Source organism: Strongylocentrotus purpuratus, unplaced genomic scaffold, assembly GCF_000002235.5.
Source record: "Strongylocentrotus purpuratus isolate Spur 01 unplaced genomic scaffold, Spur_5.0 spur5_scaffold_7, whole genome shotgun sequence".
NCBI classification, from domain to species: Eukaryota; Metazoa; Echinodermata; class Echinoidea; order Camarodonta; family Strongylocentrotidae; genus Strongylocentrotus; species Strongylocentrotus purpuratus.
Genome location: NW_022145613.1, coordinates 17,339,171 through 17,355,919, shown reverse-complemented (window position 1 = coordinate 17,355,919; position 16,749 = coordinate 17,339,171). Strand labels below are relative to the sequence as shown.

Here is a 16,749-nt window from a genome sequence, read left to right as displayed (position 1 = left end):
TGGTAGAGATATAAGTGAATTAATCACTGGACAACTCCATGGTAAAGGCCTGATAATTACACAATTTAAATTGGTTTCCCGATTTGTTTCTTCCCCAATTCCCCCCCCCCCCCCCCCCCCCCCCGATTTTACCCCAATTTTCCCAATTTTCCCCCAATTTTCTTACTCTAAAGGGGGGATGTTGTTAGATGACATTTTTTAGTGCTCACTATCAGCCGTGATGTTATGTTTTCATTTGATGTCCTTTTTGTTTCAATGTATTGTGGTATTGCAAACATATGTTGACACCAAGCGTTTTGTTTTAATTGATATTTGACCTGATCCATACTATAGTTAGGCTTGCAAATTATACAGTGAGCAAATATAAGGAAATATGGGATGTGGTCTGCTTAATATCTTGGGACTTTCCCTTCTATAACTTTCTTCTCATGGTAATTAATGGATATATAAATTGGATGATTTCATTCCCTCCTCTCCTAGCCCACGTCTGACTTGCGTAAGGGCTGGTTCATCCATCCTTTCAACGGTAACGGTTGGTGGACGGTGCTGGCTGCCATCATCCCGGCTCTCTTAGCAACCATCCTCGTCTTCATGGATCAACAGATCACTGCTGTCATCGTCAACAGGAAAGAAAACAAGTTCAAGGTCAGTCATCAAGATTAAAAGAGAACATTAGGTCTGTTTTCATCAGCTTGAGTTTGCCAAATACCCGCTATTCTCAGACTCTGGATATTATCCCGAAGCTCGAAATTGCTTCTTCACCAGACCGATACGCTCATCACAACCTACCTCTGATGGGCGCAAATTAGCCCACTATTTCCCAAATAATAAATAAATTTGGGATATTTTGGAAATGAGACCAAGATTTCTTGGGAAATTGTCCCGACCAGATAGCCCGCTAATTGCAACTGCAGGCTGATGAAGACGGGATAGTTAAAATGGTGGGTTATTTGGGAAACTTGAGCTGATAAGGACAGGCCTAATGATTGCTGGTTAAAGAGGTGGTTCAGTTCTGATAAAGGGAAAATACTTTGTGAGCCTTCTTACCCTTTTTTTGAAGAAGTGGAAGAATATCCTAGTAGCATGTTTTAAACACAACTAGAAATATTTCAAAACTTTAGACACTGTTTTAATGTGACATGTGTTTGCAGTCCAATATAGAAGTACACATGTATGTTTGCATTGCTTTATACTTATTATGATTTTCAGCAAGACTTATTAAATTTTTTATTGATAAATTAAATGATTCCAAAGCCTCAAAATACTTTCACTTTTGTTTCAACCATTCCCAATAAAGTCTTTTCGATAAATGATCTCTGCATTTTGAGATCTCTGAATTCCCTGAGGCATAATACAGGAAACGCCTGGGCCCGTCTTATAAAGAGTCAATATCAATCGCAACTTATTTGAGATTGATATCAATCGCAACTATGTACATAACAGATAGGAGACTGCAAACTTGCAATTAATTGGGATCAAATGCAACTCTTTATGAGACGGGGCTCTGGTTCTCTTAGCCAAACAGTTAGATGTTACTTTCCTAGTATCTAACAGCTGTTTTTATTCTCTAAACCGTTGCTTCGATGCAGAAAGGACTTGGTTACCATCTGGACCTGTTGGTTGTTGCCGTCATGTTGGGTATCTGTTCTATCATGGGGTTGCCATGGTTTGTTGCTGCCACTGTTCTCTCAATAAACCACGTCAACAGCCTGAGGGTCGAGTCGGAATGTAAAGCGCCGGGAGAGAGACCCAAGATTGTCGGTTGCAGGTCAGTTGTTGTGACTAAATATATGGTATATACATAAGGTAGTGTAAACTGTCCTTAAGCTCTCTATTGGTTACTTACTTCATGTACAATCTCGTGATTGGTTGTTATTGTTGACGGCCTCATCTGTTGACCAGTTCAAGAAATTACTCAAGTCACATCTATTCTGCTAGAAATTACTTTATTACCAGCCTACATATGCTTGACTGATCTCTTAGAAGTGTCTAACTTTTGTTTTTAAGTGGCCCAAACAATGTGGAGCCTATGTGCAGCGCTTTGCAACTGCAAGGAAAAGTTGCTACATGTATATCAAATATCTTTTGGATTGGATTGGATTGGATATTGTTCTATGGACTGCATGTCAGCCATTTTGAAGATGTAGTAACATATAGCAGTGCAGCTCAAGTCAACAATCATGTCAGACTGGTTTTGTCTCGTGTGAGTCTTACAACTGGTGGCAGCGGTGGGATCGAACCCACGCCATCGAAATGACTGGATGTTGTTTCTTTAAAAAAGAAAGGAATTTTACAGAAAGAAAACTTAGGGCAATATGTTAGCACGTCTAGAACGACATGTCTGGAACACAAAATGCATGATTGTGGAAGAAGAAAAAAAGTTTAATTTTTGTCGGAAGTAGAACCAAGCTTATAAATGCATGCTACCTAAACTTTGATTGTTTGAAGAAATGTTTTCTGCAGAATATTTTGTAAGAGCCATGTTTTGCTTTGTAATTTAATTTATGCTCCTTTCCAAAGACACAGATGTATCAGACACCCTAACAATGACTTGTTTCCGCCACCAAATCTTCATCTCTTCTAATTCAGTACCGGCATATGTTTTATTTGTTTTAACAGAGAGCAGAGAGTGACGGGTGTTATGGTCTTCGTCATGATAGGCTTGGCTACTCTCATGACTAAGATTTTATCTGTAAGTATGCTACAATGTAACACCCCCCCCCCCCCCCCCCCCCCCAGCTTGAGTTGGTAATCTGGCTTACCATAATATTATCAAATTTCCAACAATAGTTATTATAGTACTTTTACAATAGTTTGCTAGTCCCAAATAATATCACATTAAAAAAAGGCTAAATATGTTTTTGCTTAAAAATTGTACAGAAATATACAAAAAAAGATAAGAAGAGAATAAAGTCGGGTATTAACCAATAAATAGTTCTATTACTCATAGGCAAGTGAACCCTCACATAAATGTTTGGTTAGAAAAAAAAACAAGTTATCAAATCAAACATGTTATCAGCTTCTTTAATTTTTGCAAACAATGCTCACAGATCAATTTATTTAAACAACAAAAGTCCTCAAATATTAATGTTTATATAAGAAAACAAAATTCCATTACCATTGGACCTATCAAGTATTACACTTTTCGCTGGTGTTTTAGCTCCATTATGCTGTACATTTTACAATCTATTTCTTATATTCTCTCCTCTCTCAGTATGTACCAATGCCTGTTCTGTATGGAGTGTTTCTCTTCATGGGTATCGCATCACTGAAAGGTGTTCAGGTAATAATAATGACAATTTATTCTTGTATAGCACATAACACATGATATAAAGTCCCTACACGCTTCCAAAGAGCTTTGGAAATGATTACCCTAGCCTTGCCTCTGGCAGCCATTATCGGCGCACGGTGCATTTCATGGAATAATCCTACCAATACCCATTTACCTCACCTTGGTGGAGTGTGGCAAATGTAGATTGACGTCTTGCCAAAGGACGTTAGTGTTGTGGCAGGGAATTGTACCCCGTACCTTGTGGTTCATATTAGGATTATATTGTACTCCTGAAGACATCTGCATTATGAGAAAAAGCATATATAACTTGGAAGGTGAAAGTGGTATCGGCTTCTTGTTCATTGTAACACTTTCGCGCCCATGCTTTAATTTCCTTAACATTACACCTCTCCCATCTCCTTCATTCACCCCTGCAGTTTGTGGACCGTCTATCGCTGTTCTTCATGCCTCTCAAGTACCAACCAGACTACATCTATCTGCGTCACGTCGGCATCAAGAAGGTGTATCTCTTTACCTTCATACAGCTCATGTGTTTGGTTGTACTCTGGGTTATTAAGTCAACCGATGCTGCTATCGTCTTCCCCATCATGGTAAGTCATGGTGATTTAGAGCTTAAAGCCTGTCTGTACTAGTTTGGCGAGGAGGGATTAGACCACCCAGCATGGTCACTGACAGGTGGTTATCTCATCAACTCGGCTCTCAATTAATATAAGAAAAAGAGGACCATGGGGGACCAACGGGCACTGCTTAGGCATTGTTTTTTATATAGAGGGAGCAAGTAGTACAGTGGGGCTTTAAGGGAAATATGTGTGAGATGGATGATTATACTCCTTTTTTAGAGAAGTGGACTTATTTCTGTACACTCATTTGATAATAATAATAATACTACTAGTAGTAGGTTCTCATGTAACGCCTGTGACTGTCATACTTGACTGTCCTGTTGATAACCCGGCTTTAGCATGGCTGCTATTACAGAATTCCAGCATTTCAAGTGACCAAGTCCTACTGGGTACCTATTTTCTTCACCTGGTTGGAGAGTGGCAAATGTAGATGAAATGTCTTGCAAAAACTAGTGCGTGACAGGGATCCCCCTCGTACTTCATAGTCTGAGGACTTATCAACTAGACCGAAAAGCCTCAACATTTATAATGATTGAGAATTTTTGTCTAAGGTTTGATGCATACGAGCAGACATGGGAACATTTTTATTCCTCTTCAAGGAGGTAGCAGGAGGCATTATCCAACCGTCGGGTTGTCCGTCCGTCTGTACTTCCCGTTCTAGTGATCGCGTTATCTCAAGAACCGATTGATGGATTCCCGTCAAACTCCAATGTTTGAGTAGACTAATAAAAATGACTAATGACAATTATTAGAAGAGAACACAATTGGTAGGTTTGGTCCTAGACCACCTTTGAAATGTTGGAACATTGGATATTCTGAAATTAGATAATTAAAGAACATTGATATTGAGACTCCTAAAATGAAATAATGAATAAAACTAAATAAATGAATGACCATGACTAGCACTGTATTACCTTTCACTTCATGTTTGACCTTTGACCTATGTCAGGTGTTGGGTATGGTGGTTGTGAGGAAGCTAATGGACTACATGTTCACCAAACAAGAGGTGATGATGCTGGATGATGTCATGCCTGAGATGACCAAATAAAATAATAAATTACTATGACTAACACCTTTGACCTTTTGTTTGACCTTTGACCTATGTCAGGTGTTGGGTATGGTAGTGGTGAGGAAGCTCATGGACTACGTGTTCACCAAGCAAGAGGTGATGATGCTGGATGATGTCATGCCTGAGATGACCAAGAGAGCCAAGCATGACCGCAAGAAGAAGCAAGAGGAAGAGGTAGCAGCCTGTGAACAGGTGAGAAACAAAAGAAATTATAATAATGATAATGGGGTGGTGGAAATTGTATCGATGATGATGATGAAGATGGTGATGATAAGGCATTAACAAAAAAAAATGTTGTATTGCCCTTTGCGACCGACCCCAAAAAACTTAAAATCTACTGGTACTTTTTAAAAAAGTTTATGTTTTTATTTTTACAGTTTTTCAAAAAAAAAAATGTTTAAATGAATACAAAAATATGTATAAAAGCATTCAAAACTGAGAAATATCAGCCCAAAGAGGGAGGAAAAAGAAGAAAAAAAGTTTTTAAATATAAAAGATTTCTGATCGACCGACCCATGTTTTGGCACCTAAAGGGCAATACAACATCTTTTTTTAAAAGGCCTAATGGTAATGGAGATGATTATGTTTGCCAAGTTCCTATCATAAGAATGATAATAGCAGTTGGATGTATAAAACCCTTATCCCCCTGAGAATACAAAGCACTAAATAATTTTATTTCCCTGGCTGTTTGCGAGGTACAGTACCCTCAGGTGCTCAAGCATTCAAGGAATTTCTTTCTACCAGGTACCTGTTTACTTCATGAGGATGGAGAGTGGCAAATGTTGATTAATGTCTTGCCAAAAATGTTGGTGCTATGGCAGGGATTCAAACCCTGACAAAATGGTCGGTAATAGAGTACCTTATCTACTAGACCATGATGTACATATTCAAAGGAATGCGCAGTGGTTACCCCTGTCAAATTTGCTGCTGTGTGGTCCTTCGTTGAGGCTTGTGTTTATTGAGGGTTATTGTTCATGATTATATAAATAACAGTCTATTTTCATCACCCTGAGTAAATTATTACCTGAGCATAAGCCTGATATCCAACAACCCTCAGTATATCAAGCGGCCATCTCTTGACACAAGCTGACTTACGAGAGAGAGAGACATAGAGCCATAAAATGTATTGCCTATCCAGTCTGCTGTAAAATGAGTGTAGGCTCTCTCCTGTAGAGGGCGCTGTCATAAAAGACTTTCACAATGATTGAATTCCTTCTCACTTACTTTGTTACATTAGGTATGGAGAAGTTGCTTCCAATACCACATCATTTTATTTAGAGGTTTTTTTTTATATGTGACTTCATTTTATCTGGTAATGTGTGCCCCTTGTATCATTTCGTTTCTCTACCATTGAGAGCTGGTTCTTTCCAAATGATTTTACAAGAGTCTGTATTTACTTCTCTCTACTCTATATTACACCCGTCTTGAAAGTTTGTGTGCATGTTTGTGCAGTGATATTAGTAAACTTTTGAAGAACGTACATGTTTATGTTATATTATGTTAATGAATTTTGCTTTGTTTGTTTCTTTGTTTCAACTAGACAAACATTAATCATTGCTTTTGTAGAGTAGTACTGATCAATGTGTAATGATAACACTGCTTAATTTCATTTCGCATAATTGTCCATCTTAAATTATCATGGAGTCATCAGATTTGAGACTGAAAGAATGATGTATTTATCTATTTTGTTTTTGCTGTTATTTGTTTTATTCTTACCAAACAGGGCGTCATGGAAGACCACCGAATTGGTGATATGTGCCACCCTGTATAAATATCAGAAATAAATAAATAAATAAATAAATATTTTTTTCCTCCCGTGACAGTTTCAATTCCTCGCCAAATTAAAAAGATTGGGTTGCGGTATAAAGTGGAAGTATAAAAAGGTGACAGTATAGTGCATGTTCCCTGCCTGAGATTTAGTGAACCCTGAAAACAGTATCAAAAGACAATAAGGAATTTACTTCAATTTTCAAGAAGACAGCGGGCAATATCGCTTTAAGACCTTGTATTTGTATAGTTTTAATGATGTCTGACAGTAAACTACAATGGTCTTTGAATTCATTCTTAAATTGAATTGGTCAGTCCTGATAAAAAAACATTATTGAATTAAAGTATTGAATTATTGGCATGATTGGAAAATAGTTTACTTAGACTATTAAATGAACCAGGCTGTTTTGTATGCTGATAAGCCTATGGTAACGAGATAACCAGTAGTCAATGGATTGGAGCTATTTTTTTTTTTTTTTGTAATGAAGAAAAGGGATGGCTTTAATACAGAAATCTTCTTTGTCTAGGGTTGTTTATTGAGGATGAATGTGTTGATTTATTTTGATAGTTGGTTGATTTCTTCAACATCCAGAAATTTAGACCATCACCAAAAATGGTATTTTCAGTACCTCTGCGCAGTTTCCAAAGTGGCATTACGGGGTTAAGAATAAATAAAGAAATGGAGCCCCAAACAACGAATTTAGACCTTACACAAATGATGGTCTCAAGCATGTATATTGTGCATGCATAGCATGAGGAAGGTCTAACAACCTTTTTGTATGGTCTACTTGGGAATCAGAAAGGCACTCGCGTCTTTCTGGCACTCAACTGACAATGTCACATCTCTAACCCCTCAGGTTTGCACACAAAAAACTGATCTCTCAAATTCACTTTTAAAAAGACTTACTCATTGACCATCGTTTGCACATCTATTAACCATTCACTAATTATTGGGAGAACAAACATAGAAGCCAAATTAGAAAATATTTAATTCTAAAGGACATTTGTAATGTTTTTTTAAAAGAGTACGATGCACGATGTTCAGGAGAAATCACAAAATAAAATCCAAAAAAGAAAGAAATATGAAAAAGATAGGTGTTCCCTTTGAAAATTTGCAGACCAGGAGGGTTAGCTGACGATGAGAGCCTTTCTTTGCTCTTAAATTTTTGATATTGTAGGTAAAAACCAAAGTAATTTTGTTTATTAACAGGGAAGAAAACGTTCGGACACATTTCAACTTTTACAGCGTGCATCGGCCATGGCATCTCAGGAACAACCTAAAATGGTATTTGATGTGAATTATAAGGTAGCACGGATTAATTAGGATGACTAAACTTTTTATGACCCCAACCTTTTTTTTTTGTCCAGTGTTCTGCTTTTCCATTCCACTTACAAACTGTTTGTTAGAAGAAACAACCCACAAGAAAGAAGTTTTTGTAAAATCCAATTTATTTTAAAGTATAAGATTAATCTCCCATACCATAGATGATTAATTGGAATGCTATGTCATGACAATACAAATAATTCATTTTTCTTTTCTTAACCTTTTGATTACCGTAGTTAGAAATTACCTGATTTTTTACAGCTTACGCGAGCATTGATCAGGCTATAATAAACATGTAGAAGAAAATTCAACAAATTTTGGACAAGTCATCAATATAGGATGTTATGTGCTATCATTTTTTTTTTAAATTTATATGCATGATAATGATTTACACAAAATATTCTAACATTTTAACAAGTAAAGAGATTTAAGAATTAATTTATTCATTTTGGGTTTGAGGGTAGTACACCTCAATCCTCATAACACTTTACATCACCATTAAAAATAAAAGGCTTTATTTTTATTTTTTTTAATTGAATACTGGAGCATATCCTTACTTTCATGATTGCTTAATATGACTGTGTAATGGTCAGTGAAGCTACTTCTAGTGGCAAACCTAAATATTAATCAAGCTCCCAAGTTTCATAGTGTTAGGTAGAGTGAATGGTAGTAAGCATTGTATCACCAGAGGGGGTTAAAGAAAATATTGCATGCATGGGTGACAAATATTGCACATATCAAGAGGTTTCCTATTAAGTAGAGTAGTAAGTGAACTGTCAGTCATTCACCACAAGAGGGAGCTAGAGAGAATACTACATGCATGAGCTGTACAGTAATTGTCTGTCCATACACAAATCTTTCTTCTCTTATGCATGCTACTACTGTTGGAATTTGATCTAGATATTTAAAATGACTTGGGATGTTTAGAGACTGCAATTCATTCCAAGTGTGCATTTTTTTTGCTATTGTATGCAAACAGGCTAAAAATGGTTCAGCAATGAAAGAGAAACTGAAAGATGAAGAACCAGCTTATTCGCCGCCACCATCATCACCTAAACCTACAGAAAATCTAGAAGAAACTGAACCGGTACTGCTTGGAATGGAATGGTGCTAGTAATGCATGGGAAAGAAAAGGGTAGAGGGTAAAAGCAAGACCAGCATTAATTGATATGAATGGGACTACACACAATTAGGATGCTTGTTTGCTATGCAAGAATGATTTGAATGAACAAGGATGTGGTAATACTTCTCTTCAAAGAATAAGTGGCATGCACTATAGTTCACACAAAAGAAAAAGATGAATGAAAATAATACATTATCATTTTGAGGAATCGCACAACAGTTTCCCTATATTTAACAAAAGTAAGAGCCATGCCGTTGGCCTCTGCCACGTCAGTCTCGGTGCAATTGTCAATGAAAGCAAAAGATTCAAAAGGAAATTCATTGATAGTACATGTAGTAGTTTTTGAATTTCATTTTTAGATGAGAATGTGTAAACATCTACATGTCTCAGAGCAGGATGAAATAGAACGTTGCATGAATCAGAAATAGTCTTGGACATGTGAAATGAGAAAGGAATGGCTGACTTTGGCAAGATCTCTTTCAATATGGCTGTAATGAATGAGGGCATGATCATGGAAAGAATGCGCACATATTCTTTCACCCCCCCCCCCCTCCCCCTCCCCCTCCCATCTGATTTCACTTACCAGAGTGATGTGACTCAGGCTTAGCTATTTAATAGGAGCATTGTCTCGTTTTAATTTCTCTAGAGTTATGGTTATGAAGAATACCGGGACTCAGAGCTTTCAAAGGAAAGAATGAAATAATAAGAAAAGAGATAGAATCCTCATAAAAGGGAATGAAGTATTTGCATGTTTGAAGTCACCAAATAAAATCACTCATGGAATCGTAATTGTAGAATACCCTTTGAACTTTGATTGCGTTAATTATACCAGCCTGACAGCAAAGGGTTTACTTTTAATCACATAAAAATGTGGGAAATTTGATTCCTGAAAGTTTTTCCCATATGACCACAAAGTTTAGAAACTTGTCAAGTGGCTTGGACCACTTCTCGAGCTGGGTGCATGCATACATGTAGATCTCCAGTTTGAGTGATATGAGCATGCACAGAATTCTTGATTATTATTTTTTTTAATTAGCATGGTGATAAATTACTCTTTGGAATAAAACTATTTGATACTTTTTCCCCTTATTTTTAGGGAAAAAAATTACAGAGCCTTACAATAATTTGTATTTGTACTTAAAGTCTTTGCATGACTGAAATGGAGACAAAGATTCCCTTCAGAAGTGATGAACTCTTTCGATTTCAAAAGCAGTAAATTCAACATTAGCTTATAAGCATGGTTTTGATAGCATACTTGTCAGATGGGGCCATAATTTCAAGAGCAAGTTACAGAGGTAGTCAAATATTTTCACATTTTGACAAAGATGTGTGTTTAAAGAGATTTCATTGGAACACTGGTCTTTTGCTATTACTGATTATGTCATTCCTCCATACCTTCTAGATCATTCAAGATTGTTGTCCATCTTGGAGTGGCCTTCCAACTTATCCTCTACTGCACTAACCCAGTGTGGTAGCCACCCAAATCATGGCAATAAGCTAATCATTGTTTCATTATTTTGCAGATTGTAAATCTTCCAGGCCAAGTCTAGGTGTCTCTCTCTGGAGCTGATCTGACCCTCAACTGAATTAAGAATCTGTTCCATTACCCATGCAAAGAATGGTTTTAACCTAACAATTATCTTTATCTTACTTTTTCTTTCTTTCTTGAAGAAAGTTCCAGGCGATGCCCAAATGCCTCTCTCTGAAGCTCATCACCGGTTGAACGATGCATGCTACAGCAACAATCGTTTTGCAGTCAATAGGCCTGTCTTGATCAGCTCGAGATTGCCAAATAACCCGCTATTTTAACTATCCCGATCACAAATTATCCAGCTAATTTACATCTTCATCAGCCCCCAGTCGCAATTAGCGGGATATTTGGTCGAGATGATCATCCCAATATGACTTGGACCAGCTTGCAAAATATCCAGCTATTTTCCGGTGCGTCTTCACCAGCCCAAAGACTCGCACTTTGGACGAATGCTGAGCAAAATATCTTGAGCTAATTTCTCGAGCTCGAGTTTCGAGTTTTGAGGTTGAGTCTCGAGTTGATGAAGATGAAATTTGTAACTTTGGACTTATTTCCCAAATCAGAAATAGCGGGCTATTTGGCAATCTCGAGCTGATGAAGACATACCTATTGTCCCACAATATAAACACATTCTCATGCTAGATCATTCTCTTTCTTTTATTTGTAGATCAAGAACATTCCAGGCCGCGTCCAAGTACCCCTCTCAGATGGTAACATGCTGAGTATCCCCGTTGATAAGGTAGAGTTCCATCCAGAGGTTGCATGCATCAACATTCCTGAGGACATGGCCAAGACCGGTGTCTGGAAAGCACTGGCTAAGAATGCTGAGGGCGGTCAAGTCGTCCACAGAAAGCCACATGGAAAAGAGTAAGTGGGACACACATCTTTTGTTTGATCTCTATTGAGAAATTGAAAAAATGGAAGGGTTTGAACTCTTTCACTTTAAAGTAGGACTGCACTACGTGTAGCTACTTGCGCCCTCTATATAGCAAACAATGGCTAAGCGGTCCCCTTTTTCTTATGTTAATTGAGAGCTGATTTGATAAGATAACCACCTGTCACTGACCACGCAGGGAGGTCTAATCCCTCCTGGCCAAACTAGTGCAGATAGGCTTCAAGTTTCAATTAAATGCAAGTAATCATGAATGATGAATATAAATATTTTTTTAAACTGAATATTACACATTACAGGATCTAGTTAATAAGCATGTTGTATTTTCAACCTAATTAGTGTATAATTGGATGATTGGGTATTGTATTTGATACATCTCTGCTATTATCAGCAAAGTCTATATGTTGTCAATGCAGACTTGAATTTGGAAGTGTACAGTAAATTGCAACAGAGTGTTTAATCTGTGAAGCATACATTTACACACAAAAAAGAGAAAAAAACATAGAACTCTGCATTTGCCATGAGGTACTTGACCTCTGTTTAGTGTTACATTTAAAGACTAAGTGGCACTTTCTCCTCCTGCTACCTACAGGAAATCCAGTAGCGGAGGACGTCCTAATCTGGACCTACCCACAATCCCTGGCAGCCCTCGGGAATCGTCGTATCTCGAGACCCAACGAGGGAGCATCCAGGAGGTGCGCATCGAGGTCCCCGAGCAGTTCCGACGCACCCCGTCTCCACCCCCAACCCACATCGGTACTGATAACGAAACCTCTGTGTAAGTGCAAGAACGTCTCAACTCCATCGGTGCGATGCCGACCGACGCAGCAGTGTCTGGAGAGTGCGCAAGCAGAAGGCTTCAACTACAGTCTATATGATTTTGACTGACTGGTTAAAAATATTATTGTACTTTTTTTTCTTGTAGTGACATGAATATTCATGAAGTGGAATGAATATTCATCAAGATGACCGTATTATGGCAGGGAAGAAAGATGTGTGATCATGAGTTTTAGAAAAACTTACTTTGTCATCATTTTTGTGTTATTTTTAATTTGTAGAGAGAGGTGCGTTCAAACATACATACATGTATATTTTTTATTGATTGAAAAAATGCTGATATAACCTGTATTACCTAATGCTAGCAGCTTACTTGATTGCTGTCAAAAGCTACAGGACTTTGAAAGATGAGGAGCTTAACGGGACTTAATGCCGCAGGAGGACATCTGTTTTAACTTATACACAAACATCAGTGATGTTTAATTTGAAATTGTATTTGATGCCATTTATTAAAGATTGTGTGTGCGAGCCTGCTGCATGGTATTTATTCTGTGCGTGTGTTTATCCGATGAGAAAATGTAACATTAGGAAAGAGATTTGTACACATTGCACCGGAGAGTGCCTGTCTGGGATTAACCGCTTAACATCCTATCCAAAGGACATGTTCTCGTTGCGATGTGTACAAACTTCTCACAGTGAGAATGTGAAAATTAACTATGTGGGGGTGATAATGTGACTGCGAGAAAGTAGACTAGAAATCTACAATGAGTGTGTTACAGTTAAATGGGTGATTTATAGCTTTAAGGAGAAACCCAATTACTATATATTGACTCCCTCCATTCCATAGGCTTGTACATAAACTGGAGTGTGGTATCTAGCTCTATAATTCAAAGAGATTTTATCTGGCAGCAGGGATTATAATCACAGAGAGAAATATCAAGTTATTTGTCTGCCGAAGATTCTGTTTTTGTTTTGTTTCATGCAGACAGATTATTGGCAGATACTGAGAGACTTTGTACAAAGAAAATCATGGCTTTAATGATTCACTAGTAATCTGACTTAACGTATATGTAAATTGGTGATGCGTGATTGCATATAATCACAAATACCACTGTGTTATACTCACTTGTCCTTTTGATAAGGATATTTGAATATCACTTTCTTTTTAAATACTTTTCTGTATCCTTATCTTTACTCTTTAATTTCCCTGGCATATAAGCCAACATGTTTATCTAGACAGAAAGAATAGGCACAGAGGGGTTATGTAAAGAGTTCTATGTCAGTAGCATTTCTATGTGACTATAGACAAAGACACATGTCACGATATGTGAAGTGCCCTCTATTGAAACAGTGCAGTGGCCAGTTCACATCAGACCGAGTGAAAAAGCATCATTAATCTTACTGTATCAGAACATAAATCATATTGGGTGAAAGGTAGAAGCAAACTGTAGATTTTAAAAAACTGATTAAACTCTTGCCAATATCAAGACAATCCTTGGTATTATTAACCAAAATGAAATGTAAAATGTCCAGGATTGGGAAGAAAAATCATGCACAAAGCTCGTGATTTGTAAATATGCTAGAAACAAGGCAAGCTCTATCTTTTAGACTGGCAATAATAAGTATATTACCTCCATTTCAGTCGAATTTTTGTGTAAAAGTAAAGCCCTTCAAAGAATATGTTTTGATGGGATAAATAGGATAAATTATGACCTTGTTTGTAGACTCTAGTAGAGTAGACGATATTTCTCTTTTTCTCTTTTTTCCTCTTCTAAAAGTATATTTCATGAGATTTCAAGTGATGTTTGTAAATTAATATTGTAATAATGATTTGAGGAAGGAGATGGGTAAGATTCTTGTAAACTACATGTATTTAAGAGCACTTCCAAAACCATGTGAAGATTGTAAAGAGATATATTTTGTTCACCTTATATTATGCAACTTTCTACCACTTTGAATCTTTGAATGTGCTTGTCTTTGTTTTAGTGACATTTGATAGGTCTTGGGTGTAAATTGATATCGGTAGCCATTTTGTTTCATAGTACCGTAGACCTTTAAAAAAAGAACATTATGATGTGTGATGTCTATGAAGTCTGAAAATATTCAAGGGACCTCATGTAATCAGCAAAAGATAATGTATACGAGAGTATATTTCTAGCTGGATTGTTATAGTATTTGCAATAAAGACTTATCATGATTATGATAATGATTTATTGTTGTTAAATATCAGATATTTAAATTGATTCATTTCATTTATTTGATTTCTAAAACTGCCAACTTTGGATTGTAATCAATATGGGATACCGGTGAAGAAGTAATAAACCCAAAGTGATTGCGATTGGACATTCCTCTATTAATCATGATTAAAGGAGATTTTGGTCTTGTCGTCATACGGAGGATGTACATTTTATAAATACGTTTGAGTGTGTATTTGCTAACTAGTATATACATGTATACAAATAAACATTTGATGAAATAGAGTACACCCGTCATAAATAATATAGGACTTCATTCTTCTATTTACTTAAGTGTTATGTGCACAAATCCCTAATACAACTCATAGTGATCATTTGTAGTGGTATTAAGTTGTAAAAGTAGACTACGTATTCGTGTTTGTGTAAAAACTGTAAGCATATGTGAAACATATATGATCTTACGATGACACCTTGCTAGCAAAATATTGATGCATTTGATGTGAAGTAGTAGTCATTTGCTCCAAAATTGTAAATAAATTTTGATTTTAAAAACTAAACAAGTAATAATATATGATCAGGAATGTGTGGATGAATGATCTAGTTTGCGTCCAAGCTGGATATATGCTTTTTCTTTCTTCAAAACTCTACTTTAGTAAGTGAATGTATGAATCTTTATCTTGATACTCTCGTGGGAGACGAAATGCACGGCCTCATTGGACAGGCGGCCGTTATAGAGAGGTGGCCACTAATACAGGTTTGACTGTTTATTACCTGTGCTACATGTTAATGGTACATAATCAAAGAGAGAGATAAATTAAGTGCGTTGGAAGTCTGAATTGGGAAATGCCCTTTTGCATTTTACAGCTCCTACTTCACTTCATCATTAAATAAAAATGTTATCATATTTGCAGCATTTCATGTACAAATATCATACATACATACTGTTGTTTAAAATGAGAGATTTATATTGTAGATCTATTGCAGTAAATATTGCATAGTGTGAACAGATCCTCTAGCTACCTCCAGTCCTCCTATTAGACTAATGTGAACGACCCCTGTGTTTAATAATCACTATTTGTAAAGCGCTGTATCCATAATACTGGCGTTACATATAGCATTTAGTGTGAATGGATTACAGTCGGTAAACACCACAAGAATATTTCAATTCAATCATTCTGTTTTGTGGTGCATAACGTAAAACCAGTTTTAATAACCATCTGTATAGAAAGACCACCATTAGCATATCCCTTCAAAATTCATCTCTCATTGAAACTTGTACTAAAGGAACCTGTTCATAAAGACCACCTACCTATAAAGACTCATTTTCTTGTCTATTATGCATCCTGTATATATCGGTTTCAAGGTGTGAAGGTTTGAAGGTGTATATGGTCAAACCTGTCTATACAGGCCATGGCATGGAAAGATATATAGTAGTACAGTGACTGTTGACAGGTGGCCTTTCTAAACAGGTTGAATAAAACAATTCCTTCTCGAGGAAGACAGTATACATGTAGGGGGCCACTATAGACAGGTGACCTATAGGAGTGACCACTATATAAAGGTTGTGCCACCGAGACATGTTTAACTGTTTATACTCGATAGTCACACTTACCAATACTGCGTCATGTGTTGCCAAAGTGATATTTACTCAATATGGTTACTTATTTTTCATGATACTAGTATTGGTTGAAATTGCTTTGATTTGAGGTAACTGTGTTGTTGTTTTTTAGTACAAGACATGCTTTGTGTTACCTAGGTCCTTATGTACATAGAGACCAACATACCTATATCATGCAGTGAGAATTATCAATTGAAATAGACTGCCCCTCGGATATTATATCAGCAAGAATATACTTAAGATACTCGCAAGTTGAATGTTTAATTTGAAGCCTGTTTGACAATGATGATAACAATGATCTTTATTACTACATGTATGTTTATCTATTGTTGTGGATTTTCTTTGTTTGTATAATACATTAAGAAGTACCAAATTACATGTAAGTACCAATGAAGTGTGTGGTTTAGAGTCGTGGAAGAGGAGTCTAATGCTAGATGAATTCTTGAGAAGAAAAAAACAATTATACATTTTAATTCGAGCAGAAATATATTGAGATAATTGAGAGATGCTCGACATCAAAATGATGCATTAATGTCAAAAC

At 36.7% G+C, this 16,749-nt stretch overlaps 1 protein-coding gene across 1 annotated transcript in view; it reads left to right on the top strand.

Moving 5' to 3' along the window:
* NBC (sodium bicarbonate cotransporter) overlaps positions 1-12,760 on the top strand; it is a gene marked incomplete at its 5' end in the record, with an annotated part of 41,289 nt that extends 28,529 nt beyond the window's left edge. Inside the window, 10 exon segments of the mRNA NM_001079551.1 lie at positions 481-645; positions 1,590-1,768; positions 2,620-2,692; positions 3,215-3,283; positions 3,709-3,833; positions 3,836-3,842; positions 3,844-3,882; positions 5,021-5,173; positions 11,394-11,593; positions 12,211-12,760. Of these exon segments, the coding sequence (NP_001073019.1) occupies positions 481-645; positions 1,590-1,768; positions 2,620-2,692; positions 3,215-3,283; positions 3,709-3,833; positions 3,836-3,842; positions 3,844-3,882; positions 5,021-5,173; positions 11,394-11,593; positions 12,211-12,400 (1,200 nt within the window).
* Positions 12,761-16,749: the final 3,989 nt, after the last annotated feature.